At 51.9% G+C, this 23,670-nt stretch overlaps 7 protein-coding genes across 7 annotated transcripts; 4 read left to right on the top strand and 3 right to left on the bottom strand.

Annotated features, from left to right (window-relative positions):
• Positions 1 to 595: 595 nt before the first annotated feature.
• On the bottom strand, positions 596 to 2,233 carry QC762_710970 (uncharacterized protein). Its single transcript, XM_062893947.1, has 3 exons — positions 2,106 to 2,233; positions 1,900 to 2,042; positions 596 to 1,846 (listed from the first exon to the last, which is right to left on the bottom strand). Exons 1-3 carry the CDS (start codon positions 2,164 to 2,166, stop codon positions 1,031 to 1,033), a joined length of 1,020 nt encoding a protein of 339 aa, XP_062739801.1. The 5' UTR covers positions 2,167 to 2,233; the 3' UTR covers positions 596 to 1,030.
• Positions 2,234 to 2,730: 497 nt separating this feature from the next.
• QC762_710960 (uncharacterized protein) lies at positions 2,731 to 5,085 on the bottom strand (the record flags this gene model as incomplete). The annotated part of the gene is made up of 1 exon (XM_062893946.1): positions 2,731 to 5,085. One exon carries the CDS (start codon positions 5,083 to 5,085, stop codon positions 2,731 to 2,733), a length of 2,355 nt encoding a protein of 784 aa, XP_062739800.1.
• Positions 5,086 to 5,919: 834 nt separating this feature from the next.
• On the top strand, positions 5,920 to 11,097 carry POL1 (DNA-directed DNA polymerase alpha catalytic subunit pol1). Its single transcript, XM_062893945.1, has 3 exons — positions 5,920 to 6,353; positions 6,421 to 8,798; positions 8,850 to 11,097. Exons 1-3 carry the CDS (start codon positions 6,062 to 6,064, stop codon positions 10,602 to 10,604), a joined length of 4,425 nt encoding a protein of 1,474 aa, XP_062739799.1. The 5' UTR covers positions 5,920 to 6,061; the 3' UTR covers positions 10,605 to 11,097.
• On the bottom strand, positions 10,849 to 13,147 carry QC762_710940 (uncharacterized protein). The gene is made up of 4 exons (XM_062893944.1): positions 12,635 to 13,147; positions 12,313 to 12,582; positions 12,058 to 12,262; positions 10,849 to 12,006 (listed from the first exon to the last, which is right to left on the bottom strand). The coding sequence occupies exons 1-4, from the start codon at positions 12,875 to 12,877 to the stop codon at positions 11,135 to 11,137; spliced, it is 1,590 nt and encodes a 529-aa protein (XP_062739798.1). The 5' UTR covers positions 12,878 to 13,147; the 3' UTR covers positions 10,849 to 11,134.
• A 35-nt stretch (positions 13,148 to 13,182) lies between these two features.
• On the top strand, positions 13,183 to 19,430 carry QC762_710930 (uncharacterized protein). Its single transcript, XM_062893943.1, has 10 exons — positions 13,183 to 13,210; positions 13,273 to 16,529; positions 16,587 to 16,601; positions 16,671 to 16,824; positions 16,901 to 16,938; positions 17,020 to 17,679; positions 17,748 to 18,383; positions 18,451 to 18,582; positions 18,647 to 18,749; positions 18,811 to 19,430. The coding sequence occupies exons 2-10, from the start codon at positions 13,848 to 13,850 to the stop codon at positions 19,215 to 19,217; spliced, it is 4,827 nt and encodes a 1,608-aa protein (XP_062739797.1). The 5' UTR covers positions 13,183 to 13,210; positions 13,273 to 13,847; the 3' UTR covers positions 19,218 to 19,430.
• A 327-nt stretch (positions 19,431 to 19,757) lies between these two features.
• Positions 19,758 to 20,846, top strand: QC762_710920 (uncharacterized protein; the record flags this gene model as incomplete). The annotated part of the gene is made up of 1 exon (XM_062893942.1): positions 19,758 to 20,846. The coding sequence occupies one exon, from the start codon at positions 19,758 to 19,760 to the stop codon at positions 20,844 to 20,846; it is 1,089 nt and encodes a 362-aa protein (XP_062739796.1).
• Positions 20,847 to 22,036: 1,190 nt separating this feature from the next.
• Positions 22,037 to 23,471, top strand: QC762_710915 (uncharacterized protein; the record flags this gene model as incomplete). Its single annotated transcript, XM_062893941.1, has 3 exons — positions 22,037 to 22,484; positions 22,550 to 23,004; positions 23,064 to 23,471. 3 exons carry the CDS (start codon positions 22,037 to 22,039, stop codon positions 23,469 to 23,471), a joined length of 1,311 nt encoding a protein of 436 aa, XP_062739795.1.
• Positions 23,472 to 23,670: the final 199 nt, after the last annotated feature.

Genomic DNA, 23,670 nt, shown 5'->3' with positions numbered 1-23,670 from the left:
CACCCCTACCACCACCATCACCACCATCCCCACCCAGCATCCAGTCAAAATGTCGTGAGTGGGAAATGGAGGAAGGCTTACACATATGGGGCAGCTGTTGTGACCTCACAGGCATATCACATGAGTGGCAGTCTTGTTTTTAAATCTGGGTGGTAAGTCTCCCTATGAGTATCTCTGTCATGCACCTAAAGACAGACAGCCGTAACTATACAAGTGGAAAAGGGAGGTCCGACAACAAAAAAGAGAAGAATGCCAAAGTTAGCATGGTGGCCAAGTTAATACTGGGTCATCGTGAGTAGACAATTATATGCCTGTAAATTCGACAAGATATTTGGATATGAGGTACGTTATGGAAAGATCCCAAGTATTGATAGCCAACGGCAACGGTATGCCTTTCGGCTGGATGGGTTGTAAAGATGGTAGTTAGTCGTCATAAATGAAGGTAACTATGTAAATAATGAAGCTTGAAGAACAGCTGTAATATATTGAATTGTCCACCCAAATCATTACCCCACAACCGCTTCACACTGATTATCTACATTTGCTATCATTGATCGAGGCAAGCTCAAAGTAATAAGAGCTATCCATGTCGGGGGCAGAGGGGTTACCAGCAGAAAGAAAAAGCAGAAAAACGCCCTCCAACGCCATGCCAGTCCCCTTCTTTTTCCTCCTTGTCCCAATGCCCTCATCCCATGTTATACCCCCATATCCTTTGTGACTGTTGCATAGCCATGAATAAATCCTCGCGCTTGCTCTGCTTCGTTGCATGCTTTGCAGGGACAGTCTTTGCGACTATTTGTCCCATCGTAGGTCTTATAAAGCCAAAACTCCCTCCCAACCCATCCTCTGCCCCTCATGATGCCAGCCTTGTCCGCCCCTGAGAAGACTGGCCAAGGAATATCAACCTCCAACTCGTCACTCGTAGCAATAATTGGAGAGGAAGATGGCGTTGCCATGTGATGTCGGGGGAGGTCGGCTAAACATATGATACAGATCCTCGCGTTTTTGCTGCTCCTTCTCTCGGGTTTATTCATCTTCTGAAACCCCTGCCCCATCGGTTGGTGTTGGCCTTACTAACCAAGCTATCAGAGTACAGGCTCGGTCCAGTAGGAGGTGGCTTGCCGTTGCCACCAGAGGATGATCCATTAGAGTCAACCTGCATGGGCTCTTCAAACCCCCACCTACCGTCGACAACGCTATCGTCCTCATCGTAACCGCTGTTTCGGTTATTCTGACTGCTGGTGTGAGGGGCGCGAACATTCGGCACTTTGTGGTAAACGCTCAGAACCCTCCCATCGGCTGTTTGTTTGTCGAACATGGCAATAGCATTATCGGCACCCTCCTTGCTTTCGAAGATGATTTCGGCGATGACGATCGGGCTCTGTTTGAGTATCCGGCACGATGTAATAATTCCACCAACAGGGGTCATGGCAGACTCGATATCGGCCGCGGTAGTGCCTGGGGCGAAGTTTTGGGCCATGACGACATAGGGCCCAGCAAGACCACGGATGCTGAGGCCTTTGTTGAATGCGTTGTTGTTGGCAGAGGGACCAGTGGGAATCGGCTTCTGCTTTTGCTTGGGACCTGAGGGTGGCTTGGGGCCTGAGGGTGGCTGGACCTGAAATCCCGATCTTTCCAAGCCATTCGCTATCTGCGCGGCGCGACGTTTCGCACGGGGGCCGGTGGGTGCGTGTGATGGGGGCGCATTGGGGTTCGTGATGCGGGTGGCGAGAGAGGAGGTATTGCCGTTCATGGCCTTGGGCCCTTTCGGAGGTTGGGTGTGGAGATCGTGAGTCCATTCACCGTTGATGTTGCCGGTACTATGCCGGGGGCCCTTGGGAGGTTGCTAATATGGTCAGAATAGGAGCCGCAGGTGTAAAATAAACGAAGAGATCGAACCTTCTTCACACCAGCACGGCTGGCGAGAGTCCCGCCAGGTGCGGCGACCTTGGGAGCACTGCCATTCGAACCGGAAGTGCTCGAGCGACGACCTGTACTAAAGATTTTGGCAGCGAGCGCCTCGTTCTTCTTTCTGGCGCGACCTGTGGCCAACAAGAGGGATGGTTAGAACTCGTCATCAAAACCTTTGACGCAAATACTCTTACCGTCCTGAATGATTTTTTCAAAGTCGCTTGCGACTTTGACAGTATCCTTGGTGGGAGCCATCTCGAAGTTGCTGGGTGATTTCGTATGCCAGCTCCAAGTTGCACCCACTGCATCGCGCTTTGGAGCGCGTTCAACCGGGCGCAGGGCCCGAGCGTGTCGGTGGAGCTGGCCTTCACTTGCGCACGTGCCAATGTCAAACCCAAGTCTTCACTATACACTCCAATCCCTGAAAGTTTGTTAAAGTGGGGCCGTCTTTAACAACTTCACAACTTTCCTCTACAACCACCAATGTTTACGCGGAAAAAAGGGTATTGCCAAACTCGAGGGCCTTTATTCACCTATTTTACCAATTTTCCCGCTTCGTTGTAGTTATTATAAGCCAAAAGGCATGGTTATTTAAGTTACCGGTCCGAGCGCCCGAGCTAACAGACCTTCAAGTCGTAGGCTGTATGAGGGTAACATGCTTCAGAGCACCAAACTGCAATTCTTGGTTCAAAGACATCTCGGTTGATTAGATTAGTCCATCGAGATACTTGCAGCAAATAGTCTTATACGCCAACATCGTACATCCGTATGTTTGCTAACTATACACAGAGACACCACGAGCCTCTCACAACCCCTTACTTATTCCCACCTCCAATTCTCCTTTACATCCTCCGTGATCTCATCAGTACTCGCATTCTTTACCCAGTCTTCATCCTTCAGATCTGGGCTTGGGTTCTGCCGCCCTGCTCGCCTCTCTGGATATAACCTCTCCAAAAACCCTTCAATCATAATACTGAGACTCCTCCTCTTCCCCATAAGCTGCTTCGCCACCGCCGGTCTCACAAGCCTCTCATGACAAGCCACATCAATGGCCGAGATCATATGCCGTGCAGTAGCCATCGCCTCCTTTACCTCTTCCTTGTTGGCTTCGAGCGCTTCCAGCGGAGACTTTGTCGGCTCCTCCGACCAGGCCAGGGTCCTCGCGTGTGTGTTCAACACTGGGAAAAGCCGGAGGATGGTGTTGCTAATCTGCTCTCCGTACTGATATCTGGTCTCAATATCCTGCTTTCGGAACTTGGTCTTGGCGATACGCGCCAAGTGCAGGTACAGACGCATGGTCAAAAGATCGGGCTTCTTCAGCTCCTTGAGCATGATGTCGATGATTTTCGTTCCGTTGTCAAAGACGTTGGTGTTGTTCCGGTCGTTGACGCACGAGTTCATACCGAGACGGAAAGTCACTCGGTTGAGCATACTCGGAGGGTAAGAGGCAATGATTTTGGCCACCTCACCTGATGCATGACCAACTCGCAAGCACTTGAGGTATGTGTTGTAGTTGATGTGATCGGGCTCGATCTCGAGCATCTCAGTCATATACTCCCAGTACTTTGGCGCAATCGCTGTCTGCTTCAGATCAGAAAGAACCTCCATGACCAATGTCAACGTTTGTCGTCCCGGGTTGGCGTATTGAATCGTGGCAGCCGGTCCTGTCCTGGCAAGACCTGCCCTCAAGGCGGGCGGGGGAGGGGCCTTTCCAACTTCGTCAACCTCTTCTTCCTCCAAACCCTCCTCCTCTTGCTCCCGTGCTGCTTGCTCTGCCGCCCTTTGCTCTCGCGCTTGTGTTGCCCGACGAAGCTTCCTGCTGATGGAATCTGGCACCGGGAGCAACATGGTCTGTTTCAAGAGATCAAAAATGCTCCCCTTCTCCTTCTTGTCACCCGGCAACAAAACTTGGCTCATGGCCAACACCAGCTGCTCATCCATGATGAGCCTGCCGCTTCTCCATCTCGCCACCACGTCCTCCCAGACTACTCTCGCTTTCTGGATGGACTGCTCCACATTTCGTCTGATCTGGGCATCCGAAAACTCGGAAAACTTGTATGTGTGTGATTTGACCTCGAATCTCAGGGCGTTCAACACGATGGTAAACGTGATCGAGTCGGGGCTTCTCAAACCGTTATTGGCGGTTTCAAGAATTTGAAACATGCTGTCGAGATCGTTTGCTCGCCCGCAGACGTCAAGGACCGCATTCATGTGAATGGTTGTCGGCTCGAGTGTCATGCCTCCGACTTGGTGTTTGCTGAGCATGGAGCGGTAGATCTTTGTGGCTTCGGCCACTGCTGTCTTGGGATGCGCCGAGGCAGCACAGCCTCTGAAAAGAACAGTGTATGTTCTTGCGTTTGGCCTTTGTCCTCGCTTTTTCATTTCATTGAAAGTCTTGATGGCAGCCTGGAGGCGCCCCTTGTCCAGTTGATAGTCGATCAGGTGGTTCCAGGACACCTCAACCTTGGTATCCACCGAGGCCATACGGGTCATCATGAGGGCCTCGTCCCAGTTGCCGGCAGCGAGTGCTTTCTTGACGTGGTTGCCGATGTGAAGGGGGTCTTTGAGGTACTGGAGATGCTTCTTGGCGACCTTTTTAACCTTGAGCAATTGTTGACTGGGCAATTCTTCAGATCCAGTATCCGTGAGCTCCTTGTTGCTCGGGTACGAATTTCGGAATGATTCCTCGGGCGTACTGGCAACTTTTGGTTCCTCTGATTCTTGCGCCTGCTTCAACGCCTCCTCAATATCCTCGGTTGTAAGAACGCTGGACTGAGGCGGTTCGGAACTCGTTTCCCATTCGGCATTGGATCTCATGGCCTCCCGCATTTTGAGCTTCTTCGGTCGTCGGAGAGCCTGCTTCTCTTTTTCTCGCACGTAGGGCCCGTTCCGCCTGCCATCCTCTCCTAACGCTGCTCGGATCTCGTTCTGGTCAAGAACCATCTCTGCTGGCACATCCACCCCTATCCAGCCCTTGACCTGCTCCAACCCTTTTTCCAGGTCTCTTCGATTGACGCCATACGCTTCGGCGAGGGACTTGTGTATTGAATATTTGCGGCGGGCAGAACTGGGGTTGCGGATGGCTAGTTGCAGAGGGCGCAAGAGCCTTGATTCGAGCAGTATTGGGGGGCGCATCCCGCCCATGTTGATGATGCATGATCGACAGACGAACATGACTGCGGTATCTAGTGCGCAATGCGCAGCACTTTACTTTGTTTGATAACTCCGTCCAAGTCCTCTCCCGTTGGCTCCTTGACACTCTGGCGCAAAGCGATCCTTGGAGTTCCTGTGCCGTACAGATTTTCGTGATAATTTGTTTCGGCCGGTAGTTTGACAAGAGTACTCGGTCAATCGATCAAAGGTCCCTCGAGGTTGGGGGTTGGCTGATGGTTGAGCTGTGCTGGCTTATCGGGTCCTCGATGTCCATATTTTTTTTTATCCGTCCAGCCCACTTGCGTCAATCTTTGGCGGGCGGGATTGCCAAGGCCAGCTAGACGGGTGCGGGTGGGGCCATAGATCGGCACTGGGCTTGCACCCCATAATCAATGTCGTGCAAGAGTTCGAAGTTCGAACAGCAGGATGCTTGTGGTTTTTGGAAGTGAAAGAAGCTTAGAAGAGAGTTATGAATCTCTTTTGAAAGAGAGAAAACAGAACACAATACCTGATAGGCTTGTGCACTAGAGCTCTACATATAACTACCGCGAGCTTGAAGGTATTGTCCTATCACCATGGACCCATGTCATGATCTTCTGGTTATTGAGGCTTCAAGTTACTCAGGAAACTGCAATCTACATGAATATACCATCCTGAAAAACTTCACGTAAGTATAGCAAGTTGTGGTTGAACACGGCACACATATGTTGCTGTCTTTGGTGTAAGTGACGTTGAATTTGGCGGTTTGATCCCAGCTTTGTTGCTGAGTGACCCTTGTCACCAATCAAACAGGGGTACGCGCCTCGAGACGCGACACACGAAAAGGCGCGTCCAACCCACTTTAACACCAGCGACCAATTAATGGACAAAAGTTGAAGCCCACCCTCGTGACAGCATCCAGCATTGCCCACCGCCGCTTCCTGTCTAGGACAACCAACAGAGTCCCCAATCTCTATCCATTTTCCTGTAGTTCGGAAAACAACACAACCTACCAGCCATGTCGAGAGCAGGGAGCAAGCGGGACAAGTTCGCCGAACTGCGCGCCCTTCGAGAGTCCGGCAAAAAGAAGTTCGACACATACGAGGTCGAAGAGGTGGAAGATTTGTACGAGGAGGTCGACGAGAACCAATACAAGAAGATTGTGCGCCAACGTCTTAACGAGGACGATTTCGTTGTTGACGACAACGGGGAGGGCTATGCGGATGATGGCCGAGAGGAGTGGGATCGCATACCAGCTGCCTGTGACTCGGAAAGCGAGGATGGAGTTGAAGAACGAAAGGAGCGTAAATGTATGTTCTATCTTCTTCTGGATTTGGGCCCATCAAAGACCGTTGGCTAATCTAGCTACAACTTCAGCCAAGAAACAGCGAGACGAGGAAAAGGCGAAACGGGACGCCAATGATCGAAATATTACCGAATACTTCACCAAAGGCGCCACCAAGAGACAGCCCAAACCCAAAGTCGTTAAGACAGAAGATGACGACAAATTCCTTGCCGACCTCCTCGGAGAGGTTGACGCCAATGTTCCCGCCCCCGTCGTGAGATCATCCAAGAAGAGAGACCGCTCAGCCGAAAGGAGAACGACCCGCGCCCTTTCTCCAGCACGAGAAGCTCGTCAACCGGCCCCCAAGAAGAAGAAGGTGATCGATGACAGGCTTTCTTCACCATCCCCCGACTATGATATGGGTGAGGACAACTTCTTGCCTCCTGCCGAGGACGAGCCAGCAGCAGCTCCGGATGTCATGATGAGCGATCCTCCGTTGCCATCTTCCCCTGCTGCAAAGGTTGCGCAACGGAGAGTGCAACCAAAGGCTGTCATAGAAGAGGAGGAAGAGGACGAAGATATGATGGAGGTTGCTTATACTGGCGCGGTAACTGCTGCTAGCGTCAACATCTCTGCTTCTCGTCCGGTCAAAAAGATTATCAAGGCGGAGCCTCTGCCCAGCGCCGCTATTACATCGTCTCCTATGAAGGCTGCCGAGCCTGCCATTGACGCCTCCTCTTGGAACGGCCTAAACCAAAAATTAAACGTCGTTGGAAGCTCGCAGGCCGAGGCCAGAGGGATAGGCAAGATCGACTACAAGGATGCTATCGAGGAAGATGGCAGTCTCAACCTTTTCTGGACCGACTACACAGAAGTCAACGGGAGTCTCTGTCTTTTTGGAAAGGTACTCAACAAGAAGACCAATCACCATGTCAGTTGCTTTGTCAAGATTGACAACATCTTGCGCAAGCTGTATTTCTTGCCCCGCAAGACCCGTGTTCAGGGCAAGGTCGATACTGGAGAAGAGGTTGAAATGATGGATGTCTACAACGAGGTCGACGCCATCATGACCAAGAAGAATGTTGGCATGTACAAGATCAAGGCTTGCACTCGAAAGTACGCCTTTGAACTTCCCGACGTCCCGCAAGAGGGTCAGTACCTCAAGCTTCTCTACCCCTACACCAAGGCCCCCATCGACATGAACACTACCGGGGAGACCTTTTCACATGTTTTTGGCACCAACACAGCTCTGTTTGAGCAATTTGTCCTGTGGAAGAACATCAAGGGCCCTTGCTGGTTGAAGATTGAAGATGCCGATTTCGGTGCGCTGAAGAACTCGTCTCACTGCCGTTTGGAAGTCTTGGTGGATCATCCCAACATGGTCGCGCCCTTCAAGGACAGCGAGAATGTGGAAGCGCCTCCATTGACTCTCATGAGCATTGCCCTGCGCACCATCTTCAACGCCAAGGCCAACAAGCAAGAGATTCTTGCCATTAGCGCGAGAATCTACGAGGATGTCTCTCTTAGTGACACCACACCTGCCGACAAGCTGCCATGTCGAACATTTACTGTTGTTCGGCCCCAGGGTACTGCTTTCCCCTTGGGCTTTGAAACGATGGCCAAGGAGCGCAAGAGAGGGCTCATCAAGCTCGTGAAGGAGGAGTCAGCCATGTTGTCTTTCTTCTTAGCGCAGGTGGATGTGGTGGATCCAGATGTCATCATGGGTCATCAACTAGAGGGCGTGGACTACAGCATTCTACTTAACCGCCTTCACGAGAAGAAGACTCACCAGTGGTCTCGTCTGGGAAGGCTGAGAAGAAGCCAATGGCCGGCATCGATGGGCAAGGTTGGCGGCAACGTATTCGCCGAGCGCCAGATCATGTCTGGACGACTGCTCTGCGATCTTGCCAACGACGCCGGCAAATCAGTCATGATGAAGTGTCAATCCTGGAGCTTGACGGAAATGTGCAATCTGTACCTGCCTACCGACGTTCCTCGCAGGGATCTCGACAATGAAGCAGCGCTCAAGAGCTTGGCTGTGACGAAAGACGGCCTTATGGACTACATCTCGCATGCTGAGATTGATACGTACTACGTTGCTGCTTTGGCTCTCCGAACTCAGATTTTGCCGTTGACCAAGGTTCTTACCAACCTTGCTGGTAATTCTTGGGCCAGGACGCTGACGGGTACCCGTGCTGAGCGCAACGAGTACATTCTGCTGCATGAGTTCCATCGGAACAAGTATATCTGCCCAGACAAGGAGCCTTTCAAGGGTCGTGCTCGGCCTGAGGATGAGGAAGACGGTGGCGATGCTGGCAAGAAGAAGGACAAGTACAAGGGTGGTCTCGTTTTCGAGCCCGAGAAGGGTCTGTATGACAAGTTTGTTCTTGTCATGGACTTCAACTCGCTGTATCCCTCCATTATTCAGGAGTACAACATCTGCTTCACTACTGTTGATCGAACGTTTTTGGTGAGTTGACAACAGCCCCCCTTTTGGGTGCCTTTACTAACATGAACATAGTCCGAGGAAGATGGCGTGCCACAGGTCCCTGAGAAACAGGACCTCGGTGTTCTCCCCAGACTCATCGCCACCCTCGTCGACCGCCGTAGGCAAGTCAAGAGCCTAATGAAGGACAAGACCGCCACCCCCGAACAACTTGCAACATGGGACATCAAGCAGCTCGCCCTGAAGCTAACAGCCAACTCCATGTACGGCTGTCTGGGATACACCAAATCCCGCTTCTACGCCCGACCCCTCGCCGTCCTCACCACCTTCAAGGGCCGCGAGGTTCTCCGCAGCACCAAGGACCTCGCCGAGAGCATGCAGCTCCAAGTCATCTACGGCGACACCGACTCGGTCATGATCAACGCCAACGTCGACAACGTCGCCGACGCCCTTCGCGTCGGCCGCGAGTTCAAAGCGGCCGTCAACGGCAGCTACAAGAAGCTCGAAATCGACATTGACAACATCTTCCGGCGCATCCTCCTCCAAGCCAAGAAAAAGTACGCCGCTGTCAACCTGGTGGAGACGGACGGGAAGTATGTCGAGAAGATGGAGATCAAGGGTCTGGACATGAAGCGCCGCGAGTACTGTCCTCTGTCGAGGGAGATCTCCAAGAAACTTCTGGATGAGATCTTGTCAGGCAATGACATTGAGGACTCGGTGCAGAAAATCCATGATTACCTCCGCGAAATCTCGTCCAAGATGCGCGAGGGGAAGGTTCAGATCCCAAAGTACATCATCCTCACCCAGCTGGGCAAGTCGCCTACCGAGTACGGCCAGAACGGGGATACGATGCCCCAGATCCAGGTCGCGCTGCGGGAGATGGCGAGGGGAAAGACGATGCGGAAGGGGGATGTGGTGTCGTACATCATTACCGGCGACGTGAAGCAATCCTCGGAGCACTTTGCCAAGCGGGCGTACACACCCCAGGACGTGCTAAAGGCTGGGTCGGAGCTGAGCCCGGATGTGGAGTGGTATATTGGGAAGCAGATCTTTCCTCCGGTTGAGCGTCTTTGCGCGAATATCACCGGGACTTCTACAAGTCAGTTGGCGGAGAATCTTGGGTTGGACCCGAGGAGGTTTGCGAACAACAACTCCAACTCTGGGAGTGGTTCTGCGGGGGGACAGGATCTGGAGATTCACCCGCTGGAGTCGCAGATTCCGGATCAGGTTCGGTTTGCGAATTGTAAACGGCTTTTGTTGAGGTGTAGGGCGTGTAAGGGGACGGCTGCGTTTGAGGGGTTGTTGGGGTCGGTGGAGATGGTTACGCCGAAGGGGCTTGCCTGCCCTTCTTGTTCGGCTACGCTGTCTACACTCTCTATTGTTGCGCAGGTGGAGGCGCAGGTGAGGGAGCAGACGTCGCGGTATTATGAGGGGTGGCTTGTCTGCGGGGATGCGGATTGTGGCAACCGAACTAGACAGATGTCAGTCTATGGGGACCGGTGTCTTGGGCCGAAGGGGCTGGGGAGGGACTGCATGGGGAGGATGAGGTGGGAGTTTGGGGAGAGGGATATGTATAACCAGCTCGTGTATTTTGCTTCGTTGTTTGATGTTGACAAGGCCAAGGAGAAGGCTACGAGCAGGGCGACGGGGGGTGAGACGGGGGAGGTGGTGACTGGGGAGACGAGGGAGAGGGTGATGGTCATGGCGGAGCATAATAGGGTTCGGTTTGGGACTGTGAAGGGGGTGGTGGATAGGTATCTGGATAAGTGTGGGAGGCAGTGGGTGGCGATGGATGCTTTGTTTGGGAAGTTGGGGTTTGTGGCCAATTGAGGGAGTGGCTGGTGGAGGGATCACTGCTTATGGATCTGTCACGTCTTTTCTGGTTTGATGGGTTCCATAGTAATAGTCTGGCATAGGCGGATGGCGTTGTCTTGCTTTGGCTTTGATGATTTTGTAGTTTATCACTAGGCGTTGCCTTTTTATTGTTATGAAATAATACACACCTTATATACTGCTCCTCTGCACCTTCCTGCCAGCGAAGTAGCTGATAAACTTGAAGCAATGGCAGCTTCGGCAGCTTTTCAGACCACTCTGGTGGTGTTTGGGTTACTCCCTTCGCTTTCAGTTCGATTTCTGGGGATGCTTTTTTTCGGTAATTTTCTCCCACTTTCTGGGAGCAACATGCCGGTCTGGTTGACCATTTAGAAAGAAGGAGCAACTTCGCAGTTGTTAGCTGTTCCTACTTTTCTGTCTTGATTCCATTGTTCACACCGGTCAAATACGCATTGAATAATCTCTCGTATACTCTTACACCACCTCCCCCCCACAACACCCCCCATCTTCCACACACCCCCAATCCCTCACTGCACCACATCCCCCCCAAACCCAACCGGCCTCCTCCTCCCCCCATTCTCTGGCAATATCGCCAAAGCCTGATAAACCTTCCCCATCCCCCCGGGCCCCCTATCAACCAACCTCCTCCAAGCCTTCTCCACCGCCCTCCCCTTCTCCTCCTTCACCGCCCTCTTAGCCAGCACCTCAGCCCGTTCCCTAATCCCCATCAACTCCAAGAAATCCCCCTGAGCAACAGGTCCGTGAACCTCCACCCCTTCACTCGCTTTCGTAGCCGACTCCGCAATGCCCGCAAAATCGACATCAACTGACAAATCAGTAAGTCCGGGCTCGGCAAAAGGGGAGACACGCCTATGTTTGCGGATGCCACGGAGGGAGTTGGTGGGGATGGTTCCATCTCCGGGCCCGTAATCAAGAATAAGAGCTGCGCCGGAGGGTTTGGGTTTTGGGTGCTGGGGGGAGCCGCCTATCCGGGCTGCAAAGTCGCTTGCGTAGAGGGAGGCATCGGGGCAGACTTCTAGGAGGGCGCCGGGGCCGACGGTGGATTTGAGAGCGCGGAAGCGGGGGGAGGATTCGGGGAGGTAGAGGGAGTGACGGGTGGAGGAGGTCGCACGAGTGAGTTGGAAGTCAGGGGGTGGTGTCTCCCTGGATTGGGTGGCTGGTGTCTTGAGGGATTCGTGGGTTGAGCCGGGGGGTGTGGGGGAGACGAGCATTTCGCGCCATTGGAGGGTTGGGGTGGTGGTCTTGCTGGAGGGGGAGGAGTTGTCTGTTGAGGAGGGAGCTTCTGATTTGGAGGCGGGGATGGAGACGAGTTCGAAAGCGTGGATGGGAAGGGCGTCGAAGAATTCGTGGGCGACGATGAAGGGCATTTTTTGGGGGGCTATTGAATGTTAGGTTTGAGCAGTGTAGATGAGGAGTGGAAGTCACTTACCAGTAGGAATTGACTTGATGGTCTCAGTCCACACGATGGGCAGGGCGTTGTATTTGCATACGCTGTGATAGCCAACCTTGGACTCGGTCATGGGGGCATCTTCGCCGCAGAGAAGGTTCTTTTGAGCCATTCTGAGCTCGGGACTGGCCTCAACCATGTAGATGGCGTCTATGCTATTGGCCATGGCTGGGAAGCTTTGTATTGTCTACCAGTTGTTAGCTATGACCTCAATTCAGGAGACATAGTTGTACATACCCTAAGAACATCATCCATGAGAGTGCCACGTCCTGGCCCAACTTCAATTAACTCGACGCCCCGACTCTGGCGTCCCTGAGCTAGCCATTCCGTCAGGAACCATACACCAATGAGCTCGCCAAATACTTGGGAGATTTCTGGTGATGTGACAAAGTCACCCTTTAAGCCAAACTGATCCCGGTCTTTCTCAATGGCTCCAGTGTAATAACCTCCGATATCAGAAGTCAAACACATGCGCATAAAACTGGCGAGGGGAATTGGTCCAGTCAACTAGTGATATTATGAGTATGAGCATGAGATAGGTACATGAGTGAGAGCTCACCTCAATGGCAGCTGCCAGCTGCTTGGCAAGAGGAGTTGACCATTTTCGATCTTTATCCTCATCAATATCTCGTAACCCCGTTGTAGCAGAAAAGTTACGGTGTTGTGATGTCAAAGTGGTGGTGCCACTCAAACGGTTGTTTCCAAGTCTTGGTAATGAGCTTAAGCTCGAGCTCCTGGTGGAGGAAGCTCTTGGGAAGATACGGCGAGCGTTGCGAAGGGCTCGAGGCACGGCAGACTTCATGTTGGACGACTGATGCAGAAAGTCTCAGTCATGCATCTTCTAGAAGATCATGAAATTTGGAACAGAGAATATATGACGGGCGGGGAAAAGATCTCTCAAAACGTTCGAACCTGCCTGGTGTGTTACACATGCGCTCTTGCTTGATGCTAGATCTCCCGAATGATTATCGTTATCTCTTATCTTGTCCGAGACCTCATAGAACCCTAACCCGATATCACCCAACGACCTATCCGACCCAAGTGGTGACCTTTAACTCAAACACCAAAAGTGGATGGCTTCTTGATCCTTTTCTGTGTCGTGTAAAAAGCAAATCGAAAATTCGACTCCATCGAGGTAGGTTATTTTGACACCCTCTAAATCACCACGTTGCCTGTCATTTGTTTAACCAACTGCAGAAAGCTTGAATAATGAGGGGCTACCAACAATTGCTTGTTTGCACCACCTCTCGACCAGCCACCATGCAAAGATCTTTCTCAGTTATGCCCAACAGGCCGGGACCGCGGGAAGGATGCAAAATCCCTCCTATCCGGGCTTGCTCCTCCGCGGAGCCTCGCCTTGGCAATGTCACAAGTTCCAACAACCAGTCCCACGATTTGGAGTCGCAACATGACCCCTTGACCAACGAGCTGTTTTTTTTGACAAGATCTAACAAGAGCTAACCTGTACGACTAGCTGGAATCCTACCATCCTATGCAACATTGGGGCCGCAATTACAGCGTTTGTGGCGCTGCCTGCAGCCATCATGCACGATGTACCACACACACGGTTTTTCTCAGCCTCCTCTCCTGGCCTTCGAGACTTCTGACCCCTGTACATGTTCTCAACCAAGACAGACATAATAGGCGCGGCATGTATAACAGCTTTTTCCCTGCTCACAGCAACGTGATGGCACTAGGCTGGCGAACCATTGTCTAGCCTGCCACTGGACAACTTCACGCCCGAAACGAACTGCCTACCAAATCACTACACCATGGCGAGCCCGCATCGCGGCAATGAAACAGAGAAAACCCATCCGCTCATCGAAGCCGCCAAAGCAAACGATTTTGAGAAGGTCAAGGAGCTGCTGGATCAGGCAGAGGATGTGAATGTGAAAGATGAAGCGTACTATGGACAAACCGCCATATCGTGGGCTGCCGAACTGGGTCTTTTGGAAGTCTTCAAGCTTTTATATGAACATGGCGCCCGTTTGGACATTCTGGACGTCGACGGCAACAGCCCAGTCTTCTGGGCTATGAACAAGGAATACGTCAACGTGATTGAGTATCTCCTCGCCAACATCAAAGAGGAAGACATCTCACACAAGTACTGCGCCGGCAGGAGCATGCTGTTTGTGGCTACCGAGTATGGCTCGGCAGAGGATGTCAAACGTTTCGTTTCTTCGGACTCTAACGTGCGCGACGACGATGGGCTGACGCCGCTCATGTTTGCGGCTCTGTATTCTCGCAATGCAGTTTCCAATGCTGCTGCATTGCTCGAGGCCGGTGCGGACCCTCTCTTGGAGGATGATGAAGGCCGCACTGCGATATACTATGCTTGCCAACGGGGGAAAGCCGAATTGGCCAAATTGTTGCTCGATAGGGTCGACGGCGGCTTTGATGTCGACGGCAGAGGACCCGAGGCAAGACCTCTTATCGAAGCTGCTAAACAGGGCGATGTCACGATGATCCAGCTCCTGCTTGAACGGGGCCCTCAACTCGAATTTCCCGATGAACAAGGCAAAACACCACTGTATTGGGCTGCAAAGAACGGCCATATCGAAAATATATGTGCCCTCATAGACGCTGGCGCCGACCCTTACAGACTATGTCGCCCACCAGTTCCTAACGGAGACTGGAACCTGACTGCCTTTGCTATTGCAGCAACCAACTGTGAAGAAAAGTGGCACGACTTTATTCACCAAGACCTCAAGCCGGACCTCACAATCCGGAATGACGAACGTGGCGCAACGGCTTTCCACCTCGCTGCATATTTCGGCGTTGAACCCGCAGCTCTGCAGCGGATGTTTGCCGCCGGTTGTTTAGTCGACACCCCAGATATGGATGGCAGGACGCCGCTTCTCTTGGCCTCGGAGCGTGGCCATAGTTCAATCGTTGCTATTCTTCTTGAGCATGGCGCAGATACCGAAGTGACGGACAGCAGGTTCAACATGACGGCACTCATGTTGGCCGCAGCGAATGGGCGTGATCAGGTCGTGGAACAGCTTATCCCGGTTAGCAAAGTTGATGCCCGAGATGGCGAGATGGCCACGGCTCTGCATTTCGCAGCCCGTAGTTGTTCTGCCAGCACTGTAGAGGCCCTGATCAAGGCCGGCCCATCTCTGATCGACGCTCCCAACAGCTACGGCGGGTCGCCTCTTTTTTGGGCCGCTAATCATGATCGCCCAGAAGCCGTCCAGGCTTTGATCAGAGCTGGGGCAGATATCTACATGGTCGATGTTAATGGAAGGCCAGCGATATCATTCTGTATTCACAACTTGAATATGATCAAAGCCTTTGTCGATGAGGAGAGAGAGCAACCTGCGCCTGGGAATAAGGAAACGCCCCGTGTGCGTGCGATAGAACTAGCTCTGCGGTATGCGTGTGACGAAGAGGAATATTCTGGTTCTAGATCTCCAATCTTCCCTCTGGACAGCACAGACGACGAGGTGTATCTCAAGGCCGTGGACGGGAACGGCAGGAACTTGGTGTCGTGGGTAGCCCAGTACGGACACTCTTTGGAGATGGAAAAGCTGTGTAAGAAGCCGAATCTCGACTTCAGAACGGCAGATGACCAAGGTCGTACCCCTTTGCACTGGGTGGCCCAAAACAAAATCACAAGCGCCACCGAAACGGTAATGATGGTCAGAAGTCTTCTCGACCTCGGGGTTTCTCGTGACTCTCGGGACAAAGCCGGTCGGACACCACTTTCTTATGCAGCAGAAACCGGTCTCTTGGAGGTCATGCAGCTTTTGGTAAGAAAGGGCGCAGAGGAGGACAGCCAAGACAACAATAAGAGAACGGTGCTTTCTTGGGCTGCCGCAGGGGGGCACGAAGACTGCGTCCGATATCTTCTGAGTGTCAAGAGTGTAAGGCCAGACAGCAAAGACGTCGACGGCAGAACTCCACTCTCCTGGGCCGCTGGAATGGGCCGCTTGGAAGTTGTCAAAATGCTGCTTGCTCGGCGTGATTGGAAGGGCCCGGGTGAGGATAGTCATAATGGTCGGAGCAAGAAGGGTGCTTCGGCGACAAATGAGGCGGCTGTGGATATCAACTCGCGTGACAACAAGTCACAAACACCACTCTGGTATGCGGCTGACAATCAACATCTGCCTGTATTCGAGACGCTGCTCTTGTATGGGGCAAAATCAGGCATCAAGGACAACAAGGGAAGGCTTCTCAAAGACTACCTCGACGAGAGGATACAGAAAGATTCGGTATCGGAAACAAGAACTCTGAGGACCATGTTTGGGAAGCTGAATCCATCCGGATTTCTCTGGCGTGAACCATCAACTATGACTACTCGGGTTGACAGTGAGTTCAGCGCAACCCTTCTGTATTACTCGAAAGATAATCTCGAGATACACACCCCGACAGTCGCGTCAATCCTGCAGGGGAAGCGCCCACCTTCCAGAGAAGACATGGCGTGTGTCTGGACACATCTTCCTGCCAACAACGTGAGTTTGACTTCAGCTCACCGTATAGAAACCATGCTAACGGTTTCACATGCGTAGATGCGATGGGTTGAGGTATGTTCGTCAAATACACAGATTAAACAACCTCACCTTAGGTGACTAACCCTGTGCCGAAACTCTCAGGTGCTCATGGCGAAACATTATGAGGCTTTTGGAGAGGGCTGGCGAGCCAATGTTGTTTTGAAACCAAGGTTGTGGGAGCAGCATCAACACAAGTCACAAGATGGGCAGTACCACGCAAGGTTCATGCGTCCGGCGTGTCGTCCGTTCGCCTTTCGTAAGCCTCGATTCCTCAGACACAGATTCTCTGGGACTTTCGACAGGGGCTAACTAAGCCGGTTTGACACTCGCAGCCGAAGAAGATCCAACTGAACAAGGCTTGGTCCTTTTTGTGAGTAGTTGGCGTCTAGTCTTGCCATCTCCTTGCTCTTTAGATAGCATGGTTCACAGTGAACTAACCAGCTGACCACAGATGCCGTATTTGCATTGGGAGCAGGAAGAAGAACAGCGAAAGCTCAAAGACGTCCTGGTAAAAAAGTCCGAAGCCAAGAAGAAGATATTTCCGACCGAGGATGCCGCCAAAGAGTATCGCCGTAACCTCGTCCGAACAGCACTTGATGATAGGAGTCTCTGCGGAACCGAAAAGCTGTATTGGGCCTACCTCGACGAAGAGCACCCGCTGCATGGTCGACGTACGCTCGACCAATTCTATTACCACACGCTCGCGGACACGGAGAAACGTGACCAGGACCAGACCTCTTTGAGGTACTTTAATGAAAGACGACAGACCCTACACTCGAAAGAGTCAGAGGATTTGAAACCCACAATTACCATGGTAGACCAGCTATGGATGTGGGTGCTGCCAAAGTGCGGGAAATCGCCGAGAACCATCATCACTGCCTTTCCACAACGATCCAACAGGATGACGACAAAAACCTCGAAGATTATGACATCACTGGTATCTAATATTTTTGATCGATTTCGCGAGCAGTCAGCGAAAGGTGATGCATCGGTTGACGAACTGGCAAAAATCATAGTCGCAGAGTGTGCTCGGATATACTTTGATCCTATGAGTAACCGGAATGAGTTGGTTCAGTTTGTCGAGATATATCGGACATCAATTGGTGAAATTGTGTGCCTCCCTCTTTAAACTGTCCCCGGCATTAACTGTGACTCATTCTAACAAACCTGTGCCACCAGACTGAGGATGAGACCAACCGCTTCCTGTCTTTTCAAAACAACATTCCAACCGCCGATGAGGAACAGCCTGACGCTTCGTCTGACAACAAGGCAGGCGAATCAAAGGCTCTATCGTCACATGCCGAGTTTGATGAGGTTCCCAAGAAGTTGAATGCCATGATTGACATCAAAGCCGATATTGAAGACTTGAGAAAAATCAAGGACATTCGCGATGAGCTTCACATCATCTCATCGATTTTCCATATACAGAAGAACATTGTGGAGACTCTAGATCATATTCTCGAAGACTTTGAAGAGCAAAGAAACACCGTGATCCTAGAGCAAGAGCGGAACCTCGGGCCGCCACCTCCATTCAGAAGACGAGATGACAGCCGTGCTTTCTCGAGACGCACTGTTAGCCCACCTTTCAGACGCCGAAGCTCCAGCCCCCCATTTAGAAGAGGCAACCCCTACCCGCCTTCTAGGGGGTTCCGCTCGCCTTCCCGGAGACGAACCCCAGATATTATTTACAACAATGCAGGGATCGAACAGGATTCGGATCGGCAGAAGTACCATTCGCCAATGCTGGAGGTTGTTACTCGCAACATTGCAGAGGTCGTGCGCCTGGAAAAGTTTGCTGAAAGAGCTATCCAAGCGGTAAGTCAACATGGTTGTCTTCCCTGTTGTTCGCGAAGCTTATACTAATAAGATGACTGCTGCTTAGATTGAACAACTGCTGGATTTGAAGCACAAGCAGGCTAACCTCCAGCTGACGAGGGGAATCTACAAGATCAACGATGAGAATGACAGGCAGGGCAAGACGATCATGTACTTTACTGTTGCAACCATTATCTTTGTAAGTTTCCCCTTGTAACCTGAAGTTATTTGCACTTGAGCAGCTTCGCTGACCGGAAATACAGCTTCCGCTATCATTCATGGCCTCCTTTTTGACCATAGAGGTTGAGGAATTTCCACGTGGCGACACCGGGAACCTGTCGTTGAAATTCGTCCTCATTATCATATGTGCGTATAGAAACATGTCGCTAGGCTCGCTGCACACTCGCTGACCGTCTTGGAAAAACAGTTTCGATTTCTGTTGGCCTAATCATTCCATCGGTGTTCCTGGCTTTCAATCTTGACAAACGAACTCGTGACCAACGGTGGCAGAATTTGCTGAATAGCTTCAAAGAGATCATGGGGCTCACGGTGAGGAGTACAAGTGACGGTTTGAAGGCAGGCAAAAGTTGGGTGAAGAGGCGGGGCGATCGGGCGGTCAAGACCAAGCAGCGGGATCCTGAGATTGGGGGTGGTGTCACCTTGGTTGGTGTTGACAATTCCCAGTTTCGGTCGGGAGTTGAGAATAGGGACGGTGATGTCGGTCAAAAAGGGGTGACGGTCACTACGGTGATCGGCTCGGGGGGTCTACATAAGCGGCAGGAGGCGAAGGCTACTTCTCATGTGGGTTCTAGCACTACGGATGGTATCAAGTAGGGGACTCGTATGTTGATGCTGGTACCTTAAGGAAGGCGCCGAAGACAAATCCCATACTATGACAGAGGTTTTACCCAGCTACACCTTACAACATGGATTGAACATCAGAAGGAGTTGAACGATTGGTAAAAATACTTAACGATGATGGTTGGGCACATGTCAACCTCTATTGGCTTACCGTACGATACTGATCCGTTAACATTTCACCGCCACCAAAGTCCAACACACTGTTATATATCGAATATTAGTTAATCCTACGGGGGTTACGGACTTCGAGAATTTTCCTTAATCAACGGTAACGGACGTGGTCGTATAAGTTGTTCTTTGGCTGCTGCATACGTACCAACGTTGTACCCCCTGACAAGGGTTAGGGTTGCCATCGCAGAGTGATGTCAGGCCGCAGCGGGAGCTTGGGGAGCTCCGCCAAGTGTCCGTACAGTGCTCGCCAGCCAGCAACGAACAACTGTCCAACCTCGACATCTGACACCTTCAACTTTGCAACCCTAGAAACAAACCACTTCACACCCACCAACCAACACCATGGTTCGATTCATACCCGGAGTGACGGCGAAATCGCCAGTTACCAACATGAACGGCAGCGATCCCCTGACGGACCTCACCCTACTGCTCAACCGCCTCCAGCGCACCATCCTCCACGCCGACGCCGAACGGGAAGCCAGGCTCAAAGAGAGCGAGTTTGAAAGAGAAAAGGTGCTGCGCAATATCACTTATGCCCGGTCGCTGCTCACAAAGGTCGAGCAAGACACCCTGGGTATCAAGATCCATGCGCGTCGGCAGGATCTCCAGAGGGATCTCGTGCGAAAACGGGAGTTGCTTGAGCAGTTGGCGGAACGGCTGGCTGATTTGGCTGAGGTGGGGAGCAGGCGGGATAATGAGGAGGAGAATGAGGATGATACTTCGGAAGGGGAGGATATTCTAGCTGATATCATTGTTACGCCGAGTGCGAGTGAGAGTCAGGATTCCATTTCGAGACCGACGGATGAGGAGGAGCTGGATGAGGATGATGATGATGATGGGGTGTTGGGGACGCCGCAGTTTCAGGGCGAGCCAAGGCTGCCGAGGCTACCGCCGCCGCCAGTGCATACGCCTTCTCAGGAGAATTTACAGGCTGGGATAGCGGCTGCACAATCAACGACGGAAACGAAGGCTGAGCTTCGGCCGAGGAAGGGTCGGGATGATGGGCCGACGAAAGAGGACAAGCCGTCGGCGATATCTTCGTCTTCTGCGCTGTTTGGGGACAGGAACAATAAGTCTGCGCCTACGACTGCTCTCTCGGCGGTGACAACGACGGAAGCTATTCTTGACCACCAGCGGGCGGAGCAGGATGCCTTGTCGGAGTCTATTTTGCAGCTTGCATCCCAGCTTAAGGCATCCTCGCAGGCGTTTTCGATGAGTTTGGAAGAGGATAAGGAGGTGGTGGAGAAGGCGGGGGAGGGGATGAACAAGACGGGGGAGGGGATGGATGCTGTCACGAGGAGGATGACGACGCTGCAGAGGATGACGGAGGGGGAGGGGTGGTGGGGGAGGATGAGGTTGTATGCGATTGTGTATGGGCTGATGGTGGTGTTGGTTTTGGTGGTTTTTGTCATGCCCAAGTTGAGGTTTTAATTCCTGTGGCATAGATATGAGAGGGTGTATTCATGATATCTGTTTGGTGTCTTTGGTTAGCATCTTTTATATGGCGTCTTGATGGGCTATACTCGATCGCGCCCTCCGTCTCTGGTAGCAGCCCGTTCTTGCCATTCCAAGTATTAAAGCCAACGTCATCTTATTTCTCAACAAGGCAGGGTAATTGACCTGGACAGGAAGGAGCGGCCTCTTTTACTTCGAGGTTGGCGATATTCTGAGATCATTATCTCAAGTCTTTTCGATCCTCACCCACAATTTCACCTGTGCCACATCATTCCAGCATTCTTACTCACACTATTTACCATCAGTCCCGCTTGACCGAAGCAGAAGCTACCGACGGACAGACATTCACTCATTCGTCTGTTCACAACAGAGTCCCTGAGATGGTGACCGGTCGAGGAGGTCGTCGATAGGTATTCGAGATATCCTATTATGCATTCTAATACAATTTACACGCCTACTTATTCTTCTTTGACATCTGTTGACTATCTTTCGAGGCCTCACATACTGGCGGCATCTTTCAGATTTCCTTCATCCGATCTATCGTCGTCTTGAGGAAAGAGCAAGCCAGCGAAGCCATCACGATAAGGGGCAGCTCATCTTTTTTGTGGCAATTTCCTGGCAAGTCTCTGCGAGTCTTGTCCACACCCGTTCGGTCCAAGGACACATTATTATCTTCTCTGCTCTTAAAGGCAGTAAGCTGACGAAGCCATCACGGAGCACAGAAGATTATGATTCAGCAGTCTCTGACAGTCTTTACTGACCCCTATTCATACCAGCACTGTTCCTTTTGACATATCGATACCTACTCATCCCAACTTACATATCTTTGAGAGCTTCGCCCACGTACCAGCTTCAGAACTCACACCATACCTTGATCAAACTACACCACAGTCCATTCCATCCCTTCTACGCCATGAATATCTAGGAAGGAGCAGACAAAAAAGTCAGCACGATAAGATATTATCCCCTCAAACTTTTCTCCCTCTCTTATCGAATTAATCTCGTTCCTCCATCCATATTTATGAATATCTTCCCCAGCTTCAAATATCCTCGGCGACTTCTACCAAGCATCACACTTTGATCCACGTCCATAGTCTGAACTTCGACCAGAACCCCCAACACATTTCGACATCTCACACAAGATACACATACACAAGCTCATCATCATGCCCCGCGGCATCCGCTTCAAGGTCAAAGACCTCACCTTTAAGGAAAAGGGCATGTTTGCCAAGTTCACCATCGCTGTCTGCGGGTCCTTCAAGAACAACCCCAACACCCACTGGAACGACACCAACCTCCACCGCTGGATCACGCTCCGGGGCGGGCGGTATCATAAAGGAGCTACCATCACGAGGGACGTCACTCATTTTGTGACGGACGAGGATGAGCTGAGGTCGAGGTCTCCGAGGGCGGTGGAGGCGTTGAGGAACAAGAGGATTCAGATTGTACCGTTGGAGTGGTTGGAGTTTAGCATGATCAACAGGAAGGTCTTGCCGGCGGTGAAGGGGGGGGAGTATGACTTGCGGGAGGGGGTGAGGAGGGAGGGGGAGAGGGTTAGGAGGGAGAGGAGGGTTGAGATGGGGAGGGTGTTGGGGGAGAGGGCGGTTAATACTAGTGAGTTTGGGATGCGCCCTTTTTCGTTGGTCGAGGTGGGAGGGGACTGACGTGATGATATTTAGATTTATACCGGGTTTACACGGATGGGACATTTTACCGGTATGAGGTTGAGTTGTTTCGGGAGTCGAATGCTGTTCAGGGACCAACGCCGGAGACGACGCAGGTGAAGCTGCAGCTTCCGGCTTTGTCTAAGGGGGTGTCAGATCTAGACTCTGAGGTTGAGACAAAGGCAGAAATGGGATCAGAGAATCAGACACCGACAGAAAAAGAACCGGGTTTCTCTTTGCACCATCATGTGGTCATCTTTGAGGATGGCCCTGAGCTGGATGCTCAGCCCAAGTATCGCACACCCATGGATTTGCAGCTGGCTTATCGTCAGCTGCCTACTCTCACGACTGTTACCCCCGAATCTCAAGACAAAGTTGACCCTGAGGATGTTGAGATGGACATTGAGGCTGAACCAGAGACACCCACCAAGACGGCCAGAGTTGACCGTGGGGAGAAGTACACACTTACGGTAAGCCTGTTCACCCCCTCCTCATTACCCCTCTACGTACACTAATTTCCACATGTCAGCTCTACGAATCCCTAGCCCAACCCCCCCTCTACTTCTTTTGCGCCAAGTACTCCAAGTCCAGCACGGACACCTTTCCCAAGTATTACCGTCCCTCGGAGACACCGCAGCTCTTTTGGACAGAGTACACTCACTTTATTGAGTTCTTCCACAAGAAGACGGGGGTGGAGTGGCGGAAGAGGTTGCTGTTCTGTGGTGAGGGGAAGTCAGGTGCGGGAAGTAAGAGGAAGGGGAAGGGGAAGGAGGAAGATGATAGGGAGGCGGGGGAGGGGGAGGGGGTGGAAAAGGGGTGGTTTACGTACTCTCCTCCTGGGGGTGGGAAGCCAGCTGGGTGGGTTCCGGAGGAGTATATCCCCAAGGAGAAGGAGGGAGAGGTAGAGCGCAGTGGGGGGACGGATGGGAGGGAATAGAGGATGGGAATGGGAATGGGAGGGTATTATGAGAAGACAGAGAAGGCATGAAACAAAAAAAAAAAAAAAGGGGGGGGGGGGAGGCGTTAAGTTCATATACCGAGGGGAGTTTTTATTGTTGTATGCGTTCATCTATTTCATTTAAATGCTACTATCATGGTTCTATACCATGCTTTTACCCAACTATGCATGTGCTTTC

Source organism: Podospora pseudocomata, chromosome 7 (genome assembly GCF_035222375.1).
Source record: "Podospora pseudocomata strain CBS 415.72m chromosome 7, whole genome shotgun sequence".
Taxonomy (NCBI): Eukaryota; Fungi; Ascomycota; class Sordariomycetes; order Sordariales; family Podosporaceae; genus Podospora; species Podospora pseudocomata.
This window is presented reverse-complemented; position numbering and strand designations above follow the sequence as displayed.

What these genes read in the sequence shown, in the direction of transcription:
- QC762_710970 (XM_062893947.1), bottom strand. Translation starts at nt 2,166, where the DNA reads ATGGCTCCCACCAAGGATACTGTCAAAGTCGCAAGCGACTTTGAAAAA. An exon ending in TGAAAAAATCATTCAGGACG is followed by an intron (nt 2,043 to 2,105) that starts GTAAGAGTATTT and finishes TGTTGGCCACAG; the next exon opens with GTCGCGCCAGAAAGAAGAAC. An exon ending in GCCGTGCTGGTGTGAAGAAG is followed by an intron (nt 1,847 to 1,899) that starts GTTCGATCTCTT and finishes TGACCATATTAG; the next exon opens with CAACCTCCCAAGGGCCCCCG.
- POL1 (XM_062893945.1), top strand. Translation starts at nt 6,062, where the DNA reads ATGTCGAGAGCAGGGAGCAAGCGGGACAAGTTCGCCGAACTGCGCGCC. An exon ending in AGAACGAAAGGAGCGTAAAT is followed by an intron (nt 6,354 to 6,420) that starts GTATGTTCTATC and finishes CTACAACTTCAG; the next exon opens with CCAAGAAACAGCGAGACGAG. An exon ending in CTGTTGATCGAACGTTTTTG is followed by an intron (nt 8,799 to 8,849) that starts GTGAGTTGACAA and finishes ACATGAACATAG; the next exon opens with TCCGAGGAAGATGGCGTGCC.
- QC762_710940 (XM_062893944.1), bottom strand. Translation starts at nt 12,877, where the DNA reads ATGAAGTCTGCCGTGCCTCGAGCCCTTCGCAACGCTCGCCGTATCTTC. An exon ending in TCATGGATGATGTTCTTAGG is followed by an intron (nt 12,263 to 12,312) that starts GTATGTACAACT and finishes AACAACTGGTAG; the next exon opens with ACAATACAAAGCTTCCCAGC. An exon ending in CATCAAGTCAATTCCTACTG is followed by an intron (nt 12,007 to 12,057) that starts GTAAGTGACTTC and finishes AACATTCAATAG; the next exon opens with CCCCCCAAAAAATGCCCTTC.
- QC762_710930 (XM_062893943.1), top strand. Translation starts at nt 13,848, where the DNA reads ATGGCGAGCCCGCATCGCGGCAATGAAACAGAGAAAACCCATCCGCTC. An exon ending in AACAAGGCTTGGTCCTTTTT is followed by an intron (nt 16,939 to 17,019) that starts GTGAGTAGTTGG and finishes AGCTGACCACAG; the next exon opens with ATGCCGTATTTGCATTGGGA. An exon ending in GGACATCAATTGGTGAAATT is followed by an intron (nt 17,680 to 17,747) that starts GTGTGCCTCCCT and finishes CTGTGCCACCAG; the next exon opens with ACTGAGGATGAGACCAACCG.